Source organism: Nerophis lumbriciformis, linkage group LG02, assembly GCF_033978685.3.
Source record: "Nerophis lumbriciformis linkage group LG02, RoL_Nlum_v2.1, whole genome shotgun sequence".
Taxonomy (NCBI): Eukaryota; Metazoa; Chordata; class Actinopteri; order Syngnathiformes; family Syngnathidae; genus Nerophis; species Nerophis lumbriciformis.
The window spans coordinates 30,157,837-30,175,000 of NC_084549.2; the positions used below are offsets into that span (position 1 = coordinate 30,157,837).

Here is a 17,164-nt window from a genome sequence, read left to right on the forward strand (position 1 = left end):
ATCTGCTACCACATGCCAACCTTTAAATGTCGCCCACTGATACAAATAGCATTGTTTGTGTTTGCGCACCCTCTAATCATACAACCGTGTTAGAGCTGCCATTTTTAGACTAGCATGCAGCCTTTGACATAAATGGCAGGATAACAGCAGCTATGCACTTTATAAACATACAAGTGTGTGCTTGTATAAAACATATGCATGCTGATTATAGTTTTTATGTCTCACATATAGCAGGTGCACACATAATGGTCAGGAATCTTTGGCGGGGGCCCCAAACCTCAAGTATTTGATGAACTGTAAAAATAATAAATAGTTATTTTTAATTTCAGTCCCTTCTGTTACTGTTTGTTTTTGGAAACAACTTTAACAGTGTGTCTACCTTTGTGTTGCTGCTCCCTTGTGTTGAAACAGGGAAGGCCCTGTCCTACATCAACACCTTCTACTTCAGTGACGCTAACGGGAACCGAGGAGGCGCTCCCAACGTGGCCGTGGTGCTGGTGGACGGCTGGCCCACGGACAAGGTGGAAGAGGCGTCCCGGATGGCGAGGGAGTCCGGCATCAACATCTTCTTTGTCACCATTGAGGGTCCCGACGACAACGAGAAGCAAAACTTGGTGGAGGCCAATTTTGTAGACAAGGTAAGACAGGTTAAGGATCATGTTCAGTTTAGGTAAAACAAACTCTTGTGCGTTTATGTTCAAATGTTAACACTAGTGCGGTCCGGTTCACTCAGTTGGTGGGTTCTCTGCAGGCCTAATTATCAAAAGTACTGACTTAATTTACAACTTTTTGTAAATTTGATTATTTGTTCCAGAAATTGTGTTTATTATCTTTATTTGCTTCCAATGTGTCTATTAAGGCTGCAATGATTAGTCGACGTAATCAAGATTTGTTATTATCAACATCTCCGTTGAAAATGTTTTAATTGATTGACCGCCAGGAATATTCGTGTTTACACTTTTGCAGCAAAATAACCCTAACGGTACCCTAAAAATACTTTTAGCACTGGATTTCATGCTTACAGGACATCTTGCACTTTGATTCTTCATTTATTATTTTATTATATACCGTATTTTTCGGGCTATAGAGCTGCACCCACCAAATTTCAGAAGAAAAATACATTTACATTTTAGCCGCAGATATATACTGGTATGAAATATTTTGTAAATGTTTTGAAACAATTCAGGTACAGTATGTAAATAAACAGTGCCTGTCACGAGACCGTAAAACGGCTGATCAAACAAAACAGATGTCATCGTCAGCTCGCTCTCCAATCAACTAGACAGACTCAATAACTCCATGGTGACGTTTTGGTGAATTTACGAAACTAAAACAATACAAAAAGAGTGTCATTGTAAGTAATGATACTAACACGGACACTTGTGAACACGTTAGCGTATGTACGCATGTACAAATGTGCATTAAAACACTCCTACAGACATCACAAATGGGACAATTTAGTAAGTATGAATTGTTTTATTTATTTTGTGAAACTTACAAACTTGGAGTGATGAGTTAAGAATCTTTTCGAGCAGAAACGCTATAGATGGTTGTACTACTGATTCAAGGCACGAAACCGTAAGTGCATTTTCAACCCGCAAGTACCTGTAGTGAGTGAACTTGTCCAAAAGATGGCGCCATAGCACAAACAATAACACCCCTTTTGGTGTCTCTGTCGGTGTTCTATGAAAAATATTTGTTGAACACAAAACATTATGGCCGTGAGCGAAGAAAAATCCATATACTAGCCACACCATTTATAAGGTGCAGGGGACAAAGCGTGGGGGGAAAAGTAATGGCTTATAGACCACAAAATACAGTACTTTGGGCTTGATTTACTAAAGGTTTGCGTGTATTAAAATGTGTTCAAACTTAATAGCATAGACAAAGCTGATCTACTGAGCTTACGGTTATAAATACATATATATATATATATATATATATATATATATATATATATATATATATATATATATATATATATATATATGGATTGTGAGCAAAAATAAGGTCCGTCTTCATGATTGTGCAGAATATATGCTAATTATCAGAATACCCACAATACTAGGGTGACAAAAAGCAAATTTATTATTTAGCGCATGCTGTGTGATTTATCAGAACTAAAACTGTTCTGTGGCCACTGTCCAGAAAGGACGCGCAAGCTGGCAGTTGCCCAGAAATAAAGAAAAGAAGTGATCACGCTGCAGCTCTATGTTTGCTTGTCAATATGTATGAACTGTCAAAACTAACAACATTTTAGACCTATTGTCTATTCAGCAATAACGTTTTATATTTTTATAGTTGCTGGATGACATAAGGGGCTGATTAAAACAAATTAAATGGATGCGTTTTCTGCTGGCGTTTTTTTTAATGACGTTTAATTTTTCATTTATATGAAAAAAAAAAAAGATCATACATTTTCTTGCATCTGGATTCCAGCGGACGCTCGTAGTTATTGCCAGCATCTCCCAATGTGTTTCGTTGTCGATGCACTGCAGGACTGCTTTTAAGATGCTAATGAAAAGTGCTACATACAGTAGATGACTGCTGCATGTTTGAAAACATAACAAAATGCCACAGGTAGAAGTATAATAACATGAATGTGCAGCAAATGAGTGTTTCCATGGTGACAGCAGTGTAGTACACACAAAAAAGTAATTTGAAAAAGGCGATGTGCACCAGTTAGATGCAATTTGAGTTTGCACACTCTGTTTTGCGTGTGGTATTTGGATCTTAGTAAATCATGCCCTTTGTGTAATAAAGTTAAACATTTGTTTTTGATTGAATTTACTATGAGAGGTTTTAAGAATAATATTAGTAATAATCATTTGACTAGTCGACAAATCGAAGAAAAAAAAAATCACTATGAAAATAATCATTAGTTGCAGCCTTAATGTCTTTGGTACATTTTTGTCCAATCAGAGTTCAGCATCTATGTGTTGCCATGTCAATGTATTCTGCCCAGGGCAACCCATAGTGTGTAAAAACAAGTTGACCTTATATGCTTATTTGCAGGGGCGGATTAAGAAATTTTGGCCCCCTGGGCCTGACATGGTCTTGGCCCCTCAACCCCGCGCGTGCACGCGCACACACACGCACGCACTATGCAAGAAATACTGTATACTGTGAACAGACATGCACACTGTACTGTACAGAAGAGTGCACATACTGCACACACACTATTAGGTATACCACACAGACAAGCACAGGTTTCACACAGACACAGGTAGGGGGAGGGGATAAATGGCCTAAAAATAAAAATTTTGGAAAATGATTACGCCCACTTCAGTGATGGTGCATTGGGTCATTTGAGAGATATTATGTATTGGAAGTTGGTACCTATCATGAAATAAACCCCCCACCCCACCCAAAAAACTAAATTGGACATGATTTTTGCCCCCTTTTCCTCCCTTCTATCATTAAAAATAAAATAATATCTTAGGAAAACACTTTGGCATAACGGCAGCTGTGCAGCAAATTGAGGCTCAAAGTCTGTATCTATTTTGTGGGAAAGCTTGAGGAGGAGAAGGAGAAAGGTAAAATGATAACACATGCATCGGAGAGCACCACAAAGAAAGGTGTAGGCCAGTTCATGGTACAAGGGCTGCATGCAGGTCAAGATAGCCCATTTCCTCTGCCTGTCTTACCCATTCACCGAGAGACCACTGAGGACATAGAAATGCAAGTGGATATGGGGTTCGAAATACTGGCGTCGGTCAGAGGAGTCAATGTGGAGGATGTTTATAAACTTGTAGATGCACATATGACTGACAGCACAGAGCACAACAAAGGCTTTTCAAAGCTGTTGGCAGAGATGAACAACTTGGAAAAACCAGCAGGGCAGATCTTTTGTGGCACCCACACTACACTGGGCTTCAGCAGTGCCATGAATAAAGTGATGCGGTTGGCGGAGGCCGATATGAAGATGGAGCAAGTGCTACAGAGTTTCATGGTGGATCTGGATGTAGACAGCAAGAATGCTATAGTGGCTGGACAGGCACTGGACATGTCCTGAACTCAGTGTCAGACGTGGCTGCCGAATACTTAGATGAAGTGAAGCAGCTGACAGATCTCATGCTGCCCCATCTGAAGACTGTCCTGGCCAGGCAGAGGATGGACTATGGGATGGATGAGGAGACCTTCCCAATGGACCCTGTCAGTGAACAGGCTAGTAACATTGATGGCACCCCTGTGCACAACATTGGGATGGAGAGACAATGTGGCAAGGTGGACTACAGACTGAAGAAGTTGGGCACACTGAACGCAGTCAATAGGTCAATAATTTTACAGAAGAGCCAGGAGCTTCAGAGGTTTCAAGGCAGCAGCACAAGCAAAAAGAGAGGTTGAACTCAACTGGAGTAATATCATGAAGGCAAAATTCGAGAGTTGGGCTGACGAGAAACAAGAGATGGCTCAAAGACAGGAGAAGAAGAGACTAGACATGCTGGACACACTGAAATCTTTTGGTGGCCCCTTCACGATAGTGGGGAAGTTGAAAAGTTCCTTGTCGATGAAAGTCTGAACAAGAATGCAAAGCTGCAGAGAATGAAGCTTGAGGTTCAGTTTGCCAGAGAAAGCACCAAGCTTCTGCCTAAAGTCAATCCTATCTTCAGAATCCAGGTGACAGACAGTTCCCAGAAATGGCGAAAGTGCAATTCTCCCAGTCATAATGGATACTTAGAATTTTATGGTGGTGGTAAGTATTCATGAAAACAGGTAGCCTAACATTAGTGAATGGGTGAATTCTGGAAATAACAACCTAAAAATCTTACACAGTGCACCTTTAAGCAAGGGGTTTCTTTCGTGCTTTCAATTTCGCAAAATCATCCACCACATCATTGAAGTCCAACTCTCTTGTCAGCTCACTCTCAATTGCCATTAGAGATAACGCATTTAATCTTTTCTGAGTCATTCTTGTGCGCAACTCATTTTTGACTCTTGACAAAAGAGAGAATGAGCGTTCTCCCTCACAGTTACTGACCGGTAGAGTGAGAAAAATCTGTAGCGCAATGTATGTATTAGGAAACGTAGGCTGTAGTCCAAAATGTATTATTGTTTTGAGCAGTCCTGAAGGGGTCCTCTCCTCATCAGTGTTGTTGAGCTGTATAAAAGATTTGAACTGTATAAGCTCCTGTCCAAGACTTTCATTGAGGTCAGATGAGTATGATTCAGTGAGAATCTTGGCCTTGTGAAGGACTGAAGCATTGGACTCTGTATCCAAAGAGAAAAGGACACTGAACAAATTGTTCAGATGTTTGTAGGCCTCCAGACGGTGATTAAGGCTTGAACTCAGTTGATCAATAGAGGCAATAAATGTCTCTATTTGAAACAGTTGCCTTCCCTCAAGCACAACATCTGGGGATGCTGATTCATCAGCAAACTTTTTACGTTTCTTCGTCCGTTCAGCCCTGTAAGATGGGGTGCCACCCAACATGTTTAAGGCTTTCTGCTCAAAATGATCAAATAGATCTCTTTGGGAGAGAACAAAGGTGCGCAGAGATTCCAGCAATCTAACTGCTGTACCAAGGTCCATGTCTGCTTTTTGAAGTTGCAGACTTGTGGCCTGAAATCTGGACAGAACAGTGTCCCAAAAGCCTGCCATGAAGGCCATCTCAAGTGAATCCAGCTTCCGCACTAGACTGTCAGCTTCAGTTTGTGTGTCTCGTTTCTCTGTGTCATCAGTGGAAATACCCTGTAGTGCTGCTCTTATTTTACTGTAGTTCTGCCACAGTGCTTTGGTAGATTCTGCACGGCAACTCCAACGCGTGTTGGATAAAGCTTTAAGTGTGAGATCTATGTTGGAATTGCCAAATACCCTGTCCCATCGGTGTGTGGATGCAGTTGTGAAGTTGTAAATAGACTGAATCAAGTCAAAATACTTAGAGACTTCATTTCCACATCTGTCAATGCTGTTGACTCCCACCAAATTCAAAGAGTGAGCTGCACATGGAATATAGTGTATTAATGGGTTGCTTTTCTTTAAGTGAGCCTGCAACCCATTATACCTCCCTGACATGTTGCTGGCATTATCATAAGCCTGCCCCCTGCAATTTGACAGCTCTAACCCTAGATTTTCCAACACAGACATGACACAGTTAGCCAAACTTTCACCTGTATGGCTAGTAATGGGCTCAAAACCCACAAAGCGTTCAACAACACTGCCCTCTTTGCTAACAAAACGGAATATGAATGTCAATTGGTCCACATGAGATAAATCTGGGGTTGAATCCACAATGATAGAGTAGTATTTGCTTGCCGCGACCCCAAAGGGAATAAGCGGTAGAAAATGGATGGATGGATGGATGCTTGCAGTTCATCTGCTATAGCCTGTTTGGTTTTTGCACCCATCAATTCAATGAATTCCTCACAAATGGTGGAGGACAGATATGAGGTATTACCTCGACCCATCTGCCCAAACTTTCTGATGTGATCCTTTAGAAAGGGATCAAATTCAGCCAGGACCTCCAGAATACCAAGGTAGTTCCCATTGAGAGGAGACCCTAACGATTCATTTTTACCCCTAAATGCAAGGCCCCTTTCTGCAAGGAATTTAATGACTGCAACAACTCTTTGTAACACCTGCCTCCAATAGCTGCTCTCTGCCTGAAACTGTTTGAACAGGTCTGCATCAACTGTGGCACCTGTGGCACGGTTCAAGACTGCTTGCATGCAGGTTATGTGCTCAGCACTTCGCTCATGTTCACCAAATCTTTCTGAGTGTTTCCAATCACAATAGCCTGTCACAAAAGAATGCGTTTTTGGGGAAAACAGTTTGCATGCAAAGCAGTAAACATTACCAGTAGAGGGAGAGTACATCATCCACTCTCTTTGTACACGTTGTCCATTGGGCAGGTGTGAAGTAAAATGTTCATTGTTTAGGCATCGGGTTTTGCCTCCTAGCCCACTGTTCCTCACAGAAGCTGGATAATGGCTGTGACGGTTGTGAAATGATTTTGCACCTTTGAATAAGAACTTCCTTCATTGACTCAGTGAGGGTATCAGCCCATTTAGCGGGATCACTAGGTAGAGTTGTCACTGTAGATGGTGTTGAAGAATGATTCAACTCATTTTCTATGCTGTCCAGAGGTGCAGTGACCTCACATTCATCCGAGCAACTGGCTACTGCTGAGTTGGTTGAATCATTAGCATCCGAAGCATTTGGTTCAGTGCGTACACTTGTAGTGGTCTCAGGATCTTGGGAGCTACATGCTAGCTCAGGTGCATTGCTAACCTTAGCTGAATTTGCAGTAGCATTTATAGAATTGCTTTCAGCAGATGTCTTTGTACTGAAGAAGCTGGAGATATTTGGAACACTCTCAAGTAAAACTGATTCCTTTTTTTTCTTTTCTTGCTGAATTTTTTTTCTAGCTCCTCCACTTAGACGTTTATGATCCATATTTCCCTTCTTTCTGTGCACATTGGCTCTTTGCCTATCACAACAGCTTAACCAACTATGTGTGTGTGTGTGTGTGTGTGTGTGTGTGTGTGTGTGTGTGTGTGTGTGTGTGTGTGTGTGTGTGTGTGTGTGTGTGTGTGTGTGTGTGTGTGTGTGTGTGTGTGTGTGAGTGATGCAATTTTCAAAACTAGCAATCTAGCATTAACAGTCAAAAGCAGAAATCAGCTGATTTCTATAAGAACTGATAACAGATTTCCAATCAATGCTAAACTCAGACAGCGAAAGTCACTAGATGACGTTTTGAGTCGCCAGTCATGTATGGCCAAAAGTCTCTAAATCGAATGCCAACGTTGCTTAATCGCCAACACACTGGGACTCACTGAAGGACTGACAGTGAATAAAAAAAGATGATTAAGATAATTGTGTACTTTTCTCTTCTGATATTTTCACTAAGGACCCCAAGCTATCTGCATGCAGCAACAATGTCTGACAGACAGGAGAGCGGAGTGGTCAGTGATGAATGGCAAGGGAACAGACTGATTTGTACTGAGGAGAAAGAGAGAGCCAATTACAGTGAAATAAATTCCAAAAGAGCCAAGTGACTAGCTGAAGGCAGGGACAAATGCCTTGGAGTGACCAACAAGAGTGCAAAGTACCAAATGGCAAAATGTGGGAAGACCAACAGGCAGATCTGCTTTTACCACTTATCTTCACAACCAAAAAGTCGCTAAATGATGTTTTCAGTCGCTAGCCAGGTATGGCCAAAAGACGTGAAATCTAGCGGTAAAGTCGCTCAATCACACTGACAGTGAAACAAATAATTTTTAAAAAGATAGTAATCGTACAATGTCTTGTACTTTTGTCTTCTTTCTTAATATTTCTCAAAGGACACCAAAATGTCGCTATCTGCAGGCAGCTTGCTAGCTATGATGGCAGCAACAATGTACCTTAGAGTGACTGACCAACAAGAGCTCAAAGTACCTAATGGCAAAATGTGGAGAGACAGACACAATAAATTGCATTAAGATGAAGAGAACTGTTGCTATTATTAATTTTAACAACAACCAGAAAGTCGCTAAATGTCACCATCCAGGTATGGCCAAAAGTCACTTAATTGGCCACACACAGTAACAGAGAAACAAACAAACAAAAAAAAAGATCATAAAGATAATAGTTGTACAACTTTGTGTACTTTTGTCTACTTTCTAAATATTTTCACAAAGGACACCAAAATGTTGCTATCTGCAGGCAGCTTGCTGGCTATGATGGCAGCAACGATGTCTGCCAGACAGGAGAGAGTGGTCAGTGACGATCGAATCGAGAAAATGACAAAATGGGTCAAAGACCAAAAAGTTATTAACTGACAGCAGTGACAAATGTCAGACTGTAAACTTTTTTGAAAGAAAAGGACAAAATGGGAAGATGCTGATAATAACAGCAAAATGGAAAATATAAGAATTTCCAAGTAATGCTCAACTCAAGTGTGTGTGTGTCGTGTGTGTGTGCGCGTTAAACTTCTTGTGGAATGATTTCAAATTATCTCTGAGTCTGAACTGAGGGAAAGGAAACCAAATTTTGAGCAGTCACTCACGAGTTCAAAGTACCAAATGAGGAGATTCTAAAAGAACAGACCGGTTTATGAAAGACTCGATGGGGGAGGGGCACAGCTAAGAATACTTGAGTGAGATTCTGTGATCCAAATTCGAGATAGAGCTTTTTGATAATGATAATTTGTCAGAGTAAGGTTGTGTAATCAAAATTTGAGAATGAGCTTTGCCAATCAATCAAGAATATTTGAATTAAGTTCTGTGATCAAAATTCAGAAACAACCTTTAATAATTGATAAAGAATATGTGAGTGAGGTTGTGTGATCCAATTTGAGAATTAGCTTTGATAATAATGATTGAGAGCCTCTGGCCCTCTGTGGATCGTGGCCGCGGGGCCAAGTTGACCTGGCCCCTTGGGGCCTCTGGCCTTCTGTGGGTCGCAGCCGCGGGGCCAAGTTGGCCTGGCCCTTTGGGGCCTATGACCCTCTGTGGGTCGTGGCCGCGGGGCCAAGTTGACCTGGCCCCTTGGGGCCTCTGACCGTCTATGGATCATGGCCGCGGGGCCATGTTGGCCTGGCCCCTTGGGGCCTCTGGCCCTCTGTGGGTCGCGGCCGCGGGGCCAAGTTGACCTGGCCCCTTGGGGCCTCTGACCCTCTATGGATCATGGCCGCGGGGCCAAGTTGGCCTGGCCCCTTGGGGCCTAAGATTATTATTTTTGCAAAAGTAGTTTTGCATGCGTCGCGGCCGCGGGGCCAAGTTGGCCTGGCCCCTTGGGGCCTCTGGCCCCCTGGGCCTGGGCCCGGTAGGCCCGTTCATTAATCCACCTATGCTTATTTGTGTTTCATTGTATCCATCCAATTGTATTTACAAAACGCGAAGTATGTGAAAATAAAGTGTAAAATGTCACAAAATTCCACAAATTCAGTCAGCCATTTTATATATATATATTTTTTAATTTTAATATTCCACTCTGAACACCTTCGATAACACCTTCGCTTCTTCACTCTGACAATGTTATCAAATGAGTCATACTGGAACTACATAAACATTGTAAAGAGATGTGCTGTTTGGGAATAAGCGGTAGAAAATGGATGGATGGATCATTCACAGTCCTTATTATGTAAGACAAGAACACATATGCTTGGCTTTGTTTATGCATTCCAAATCATAAATAAATAGCTAACAATTGAGTCAACAGATTGATATTTATTAGTAGATTGCACAGTACAGTACATATTCCGTACAATTGACCACTAAATGATAACACCCGAATAAGTTTTTCAACCCCGACTTAAACAAGTTGAAAAACTTATTCGGGTGTTATCATTTAGTGGTCAATTGTACGGAATATGTACTGTACTGTGCAATCTACTAATAAAAATTTAAATCAATCAATCAATCAAATATGAGTGATATTGTTATTAAAAGCGCCAACGCAGACAGACTATTTTAGCCTAGCATTGTTAACAGTGAGCTAATGCTAGCTTACGCTGCTATTGTTGACACACTATAAGCCAGCGGTGGCTTCTGCTTCATCTCAAACTTGCTAAAAGTAAATTCTAGATTATAATTCATGCATCTCTCGCCTGGTAGTAGACAAATGTGGCCATGGACCGACAATGTGGCGAAAAAGATGTTTGTTGCAGCAACTTTTTTGACCCTTCGTGAGAATTGCGATTTAATCTTTATCTAAACGGAATTATGCGAGCGCCGCGTGGGTCGACATCCCAGGGAGAGTGGAAATATTAGAGTAAGTGTTTGTTTTATCATGGTTAGTTTGCATGTTTAGCGCCTTGCAAGGTTGCTGATGTTATAGTGTTTCAATGAAGCTGCATCCGTTCAGCACTCAGCTTCTAAAACTTAGTGCTCATCCTCTTTGTGTTCGGGCTCAAAAATATAAGGTTCTGGATCATAATTTTTCCCAAAGTAATCGTTGTTGCTTTGACAAAGTCTGCATGATTTTGTTGTTAATGGAGAAGGGATCTGTGGTTCCTAACTGTACATCAGGCGATAATGTGACTGGCTAGTTCATTATCCCTCAAAATGGATGGAAAATCTCTGTGAGATGAATCATCTATTTATTTGCATACTTTGGAAGTCTTTTGGTGCCATAAATCAGATATATATGATACAAGCTTCAATATAGAGGCAACTTGTTTTTCTACTCTACTGGTACTTTAAGAGTGCTGGCTCATGTTGCTTAAACTTTAATAGTGCCGTTTCTTTAACCAATCACATTTCAGATCCACATCACTGGGCCAGCTCGCAGGCGGACAATAGCGTCAGCATTTTTCCATCCTCTGATTGCCTGGACAAATAGTTTGTAGCAATATGGAAAGTGGGATGGATTTTTAGGCAGCACGGTGGTACAGGGGTTAGTACATGTGCCTCACAATACGAAGGTCCTGAGTAGTCCCGAGTTAAATCCCGGGCTCGGGATCTTTCTGTGTGGAGTTTGCATGTTCTCCCCGTGACTGCGTGGGTTCCCTCCGGGTACTCCGGCTTCCTCCCACCTCCAAAGACATGCACCTGGGAGGTTGATTGCCAACACTAAATTGGCCCTAGTGTGTGGATGTGAGTGTGAATGTTGTCTGTATATCTGTGTTGGCACTGTGATGAGGTGGCGACTTGTCCAGGGTGTACACCGCCTTCCGCCCGCGTGCAGCTGGGATAGGCTCCAGCACCCCCTGTGACCCTAAATGGATGGATGGATGGTATCTTAGTCCCCAGTCTGCCCGTCCTGTCATATGTAGAGTGCTCCTAAAAAGTCTTTTTAGAGGCTTTTTGTGAAATCGTAGCTGTTAGAAGTAGCTGAATATATACAAACCCCAAAACGAGTGAAGTTGGCACGTTGTGTAAGACGTAAATAAAAACAGAATACAATGATTTTTCAACCTATATTCAATTGAATAGACAGCAAAGACAAGATACTTAACGTTCAAACTGGAAAACGTTATTTTTTGCAAATATTAGCTCATTTGGAATTTGATGCCTGCAACATGTTTCTAAAAAGTTGGCACAAGTGGCAGAAAAGACTGAAAGGAATGCTGATTAAACACTTAATTGGAACATCCCACTGGTGAACAGGCTAATTGGGAACACGTGGGTGCCATGATTGAGTATAAAAGCTTCCATGAAATGCTCAGTCATTCACAAACAAATGCGTGAGCAAATTGTCGAACAGTTTAAGGATAACATTTCTCAACGAGCTATTGCAAGGAATTTAGGGATTTCACCATCTACGGTCCGTAATATCATCAAAAGGTTCAGAGAATCTGGAGAAATCTCTGCACGTAAGCGATGATACTACAGACCTTCGATCCCTCAGGCGGCACTCCATCAAAAAGTGTCATCAGTGTGTAAAGGATATCACCACATCGGCTCAGGAACACTTCAGAAAACCACTGTCAGTAACTACAGTTGGTCGCTACATCTGTAAGTGCAAATTAAAACTAAATGGCTATGCAAAGCCAAAGCCATTTATCAACAACACCCAGAAAGAAATGCCGCCGGCTTCGCTTGCCCCGAGCTCATCTAAGATGGACTAATGCAAAGTGGAAAAGTGTTCTGTGGTCTGACGAGTCCACATTTCAAATTGTTTTTGGGAACTGTGTACAAAGAGGAAAAGAACCATCCGGATTGTTTCGTTTTTAAATCCTTACGTGGTCTTGCCCCACCTTACCTCTCTGAGCTGCTCCACCTCTATGCCCCCACCCGGTCCCTCAGGTCAGCTGATCGGCTGCTCCTGGAGGTACCCAAATCAAAGCGCAAGCTCAGAGGAGACAGAGCCTTCTCTGTTGCGGGTCCTAAACTCTGGAACGATCTCCCTCTCCATGTGAGACAGGCCCCTTCTTTGGCTACTTTTAAGACCCTTTTTAAAACCCATTTTTATTCACTGGCTTTTAACCCAGCATGAGACTTTAAACTGTTTTTAACTTTTTTAACTGTTTTTAACTTTTTAACTGCTTTTTATGTAACAAATAGATTTTAGGGTAATTTGTATTTGCTTTTTCAATGTGTATTTTACTTCTGTTTTAAATGTTATTTTTTTAGTCTGTCCTTTGCCTCTATTTCTTTGTGGTGTACAGCCCTTTGTTCTTCAACTGTGGTTGTTTTTAAAGGGCTTTATAAATAAAGTTGGTATGGTATGGTATGGTATGGTATGGTTCTAGGCGCAAAGTTGAAAAGCCAGCATGTGTGATGGTATGGGGGTGTATTAGTCATACTTGCCAACCCTCCCGGATTTTCCGGGAGACTCCCGAAATTCAGCGCCTCTCCCGAAAACCTCCCGTGACAAATTGTCTCCCGAAAATCTCCCGAAATTCAGGCGGACTCAGGTCCTCCACAATATAAAAAAGCGTACCTGCCCAATCACATTATAACTATAGAATGATGGAGGGCGAGTTCTTGGTTTCTTATGTGGGTTTATTGTTAGGCAGTTTCATTAACGTCCTCCCAGCGTGGCAACAACACAGCAGTCACTTTTTTGTCTACCGTAAAGCAGTTCGTCTGCCGTAAACAGCAATGTTGTGACACTCTTAAACAGGACAATACTGCCATCTAGTGCATTTGATGAAAGCACTTTTGTGCGTGCCACACATCAATGCATCATCAGAGAGGGTGTTCAGCATGGTTCGAAAAATAGTGACAGAGAATAGAACAAGGATGGACAATTCAACCCTTAACTCAACAATGAGTAGATGAGTGTTATGTGTGTGTATATGTGTAAATAAATGAACACTGAAATTCAAGTATTTATTTTATTTTATATATATATATATATATATATATATATATATATATATATATATATATAGCTAGAATTCACTGAACGTCAAGTATTTCTTATATATATATATATATATATATATATATATATATATATATATACACACATATATATATATATATATATATATATATATATATATATATATATATATATATATATATGAAATACTTGACTTGGTGAATTCTAGCTGTAAATATACTCCTCCCCTTTTAGCCACGCCCCCAACCACGCCCCCGTCTCACCCCGACCACGCCCACCCCCACATCCCGAAATCGGAGGTCTCAAGGTTGGCAAGTATGGTATTAGGGCCCAAGGCATGGGTAACTTACACATCTGTGAAAGCACCATTAATACTGAAAGGTACATACAGGTTTTGGAGCCAACTTCTCTGGTTTTGGGTTTTGTAAAACGCAGAAAACATTTTGGTTTAGAAGACTATTTTTATTCCCAAGGGTTTGTCGGAAAACCGAACCATGAAACCTTTTTCCCGCTGTGCTAGTGTGTGGTTGACTACTGTCACACAATGTTTGCTCCTACCATCACTGGGACATATTTCTGGCAATTGGTAGCATCGAAAAGCGAATCCTGTGAAAAGGGAAGTAAGACTAATTTCTGCTCTCGTGTGGCTTGCAGGCCGTGTGTCGCACCAACGGCTTCTTCTCCATGCCCGTGTCCAGCTGGTTCGCTCTGAGGAAAGCCGTGCAGCCTCTGGTGAAGCGCGTGTGCGACACCGACCGACTGGTGTGCAGCAAAACCTGCCTCAACGCCAACGACATCGCCTTCGTCATCGACGGCTCCAGCAGCGTGGGCACGGGAAACTTCCGCACCGTGCTGCAGTTCGTGGCCAACATCACGCGGGAGTTCGAGATCTCGGACACGGACACGCGAGTGGGCGCCGTGCAGTACACCTATGAGCAGAGGCTGGAGTTCGCCTTCGGTCAGCACAACAACAAGGCCGAGCTGCTGGACGCCATCAAACGCATCGACTACTGGAGCGGCGGCACCAGCACGGGGGCCGCCATCACGTACGCCGCCCAGCAACTCTTCAGCAAGTCCAAACCCAACAAACGCAAGATTATGATCGTTATCACGGACGGACGCTCCTACGATGACGTCAGAGCACCTGCACTGGCTGTCCAAAGTCAAGGTGAGAGTTGTCTCTCATTTGACACTTTTTACAACACACACATGTATACATATACACACACATACATATACACATACCGTATTTTTCGGAGTATATGTCGTTCTGGAGTATAAGTCGCACAGGCCGAAAATGCATAATAAAGAAGGAAAAAAACATATATAAGTCGCACTGGAGTATAAGTCGCATTTTTTGGGGAAATGTATTTGATAAAAGCCAACACCAAGAATAGACATTTGAAAGGCAATTAAAATAAATAAAGAATAGTGAACAACAGGCTGAATAAGTGTACGTTATATGAGGCATAAATAACCAACTGAGAACGTGCCTGGTATGTTAACGTAACATATTATGGTAAGAGTCATTCAAATAACTATAACATATAGAACATGCTATACGTTTACCAAACAATCTGTCACTCCTAATCGCTAAATCCCATGAAATCTTATACGTCTAGTCTCTTACGTGAATGAGATAAATAATATTATTTGATATTTAACGGAATGTGTTAATAATTTCACACATAAGTCGCTCCTGAGTATAAGTCGCACCCCCGGCCAAACTATGAAAAAAAACTGCAACTTATAGTCCGAAAAATACGGTATATATATTTTTTTTTTCTTGAGTAGAGATTGGATTTATGGTTCTTTGAAGGGAGCCGTTCAAAAAAAAAAAACTGGCTTGTTAATATATTTTGTTATGTATCTTCATTTTTATCAGATTAATTCAAATTTATATTCCACCAATATTCGCTGTATAGGTGGAATTATTTTCTAAAAATAATTGACTGGATTTAGCTTGTTGTGTACATTCTATTAGGTGGTGCCATATTCCCTTGCTGTGACAATGACATCACGATTTTGTATTGTCCTAAAAAAAAACTATTAAAAACAAGGGCATGTGGCAGACAAAAGTCCTCGCAAACTCAAATGTTGCACCAATATTGGATACAGAAATAAATATACATATAAGAATTAAATGTGTATAATGTAGGCACCATATTTGGTTAGGCTGAGTTGATTCAGGGGAATTTTATGTTTGGTTTAATATCGCTCAAATTATTTTTAAGTAAGTAACTCACCCACAGAGGATGTGAATCTTACAACGATTTGATTAGATTTCGATTCTTGCGAAGTGATTTAATACGGAATCTGGAACCGATTCTTGCAATATATTATTTGGTGTAAAAAATATAATAAAACTATTGCAAAACAGGTCACATGTCACAAAAGTTTCTCTTGGCTGCTGACATATGATGTGCGGCGATCAGTGTTGGGTTAGTTACTGAAAAACAGTAACTAGTTACAGTTACTAGTTACTTTATTTCAAAAGTAACTCAGTTACTAACTCAGTTACTTACACCAAAAAGTAATGCGTTACTGTGAAAAGTAACTATTTAGTTACTTCTTTTTTTCTTCTTTTTTTTTTTAAAGCTCCCATTAATGCCCTTTTTGCCTTCATTTCAGTACTGTTATTGCACTGGAGAATAATACAATCTGTTGATCAACTTGACATGCATTTTTATTTTCCTTTTAACATAATTAATGAAAAACAGTGCAACATAAAAAGGCATTCCTCCTTTCTTTAAACTTGGACCAATGACCATTAATAAAAAACAAGTTTAAGTGCAACATAAGAAGAAACATCATCTTCCTTGAAACATAGGTAGTGAAATAAAGCCTGACATCTGGAGTGATGCTGCTGTCTTCCACACTTGGAGCCATGGATTGTAGAATCCTTGTTTTCAGTGGCAGGATCATTGACACAGATGGTGAAGTTTCAGTGCTCAGTAGAGATGTAACACTTTTGAGGGGTTTAAGCACCTAGAGGACCTCATCTGCCACTCTCACATCATCATCAGACAGGGTGACATTTGTCTTCAGGGTGTTGTGGGTCAATGCAGAGTATATAGCTGCCTGCTGCTTCAACATATCATAAGTGGAGTTCCACCTCGTTGGGACATCATGTATGAGCAGGCAGCTTTAGCATTTCTTGCTTTGTCTTAAGCACATGAGCAGCTGTTGTGCTTGGGTGGAAGTAAGAAACCTTCCTGATCCTTCCAAAGAGGCGCTCCATCCTATTGACTGAGATTCCCTTCTGTGATGCCAAATTCACTACATGTGCAAAGCACCTATCTGTGGTCCCAGTCCTGCCTCATTCTCTGTAATTACTTGATTTTTGGCATTATCACGTGTGACTGGGATATCTTTATCTTCCAGTCCTCCACTGCTTGTGTCAGTACCTGCGCAAGGTGACTCTCGTAGAGGGGGCGTGTCTTCTCATCT

General features: G+C 41.2%; 1 protein-coding gene across 7 annotated transcripts in view; it reads left to right on the forward strand.

Annotated features, from left to right (window-relative positions):
* vit (vitrin) overlaps positions 1-17,164 on the forward strand; it is a 103,847-nt gene that overhangs the window by 80,972 nt on the left and 5,711 nt on the right. For all 7 annotated transcript variants that reach the window (XM_061960534.2, XM_061960517.2, XM_061960543.2 and 4 more), the window contains 2 exons: positions 412-638; positions 14,369-14,882. In XM_061960534.2, coding sequence (XP_061816518.1) covers positions 412-638; positions 14,369-14,882 — 741 coding nt within the window. The remainder of the gene's footprint in view (positions 1-411; positions 639-14,368; positions 14,883-17,164) is intronic.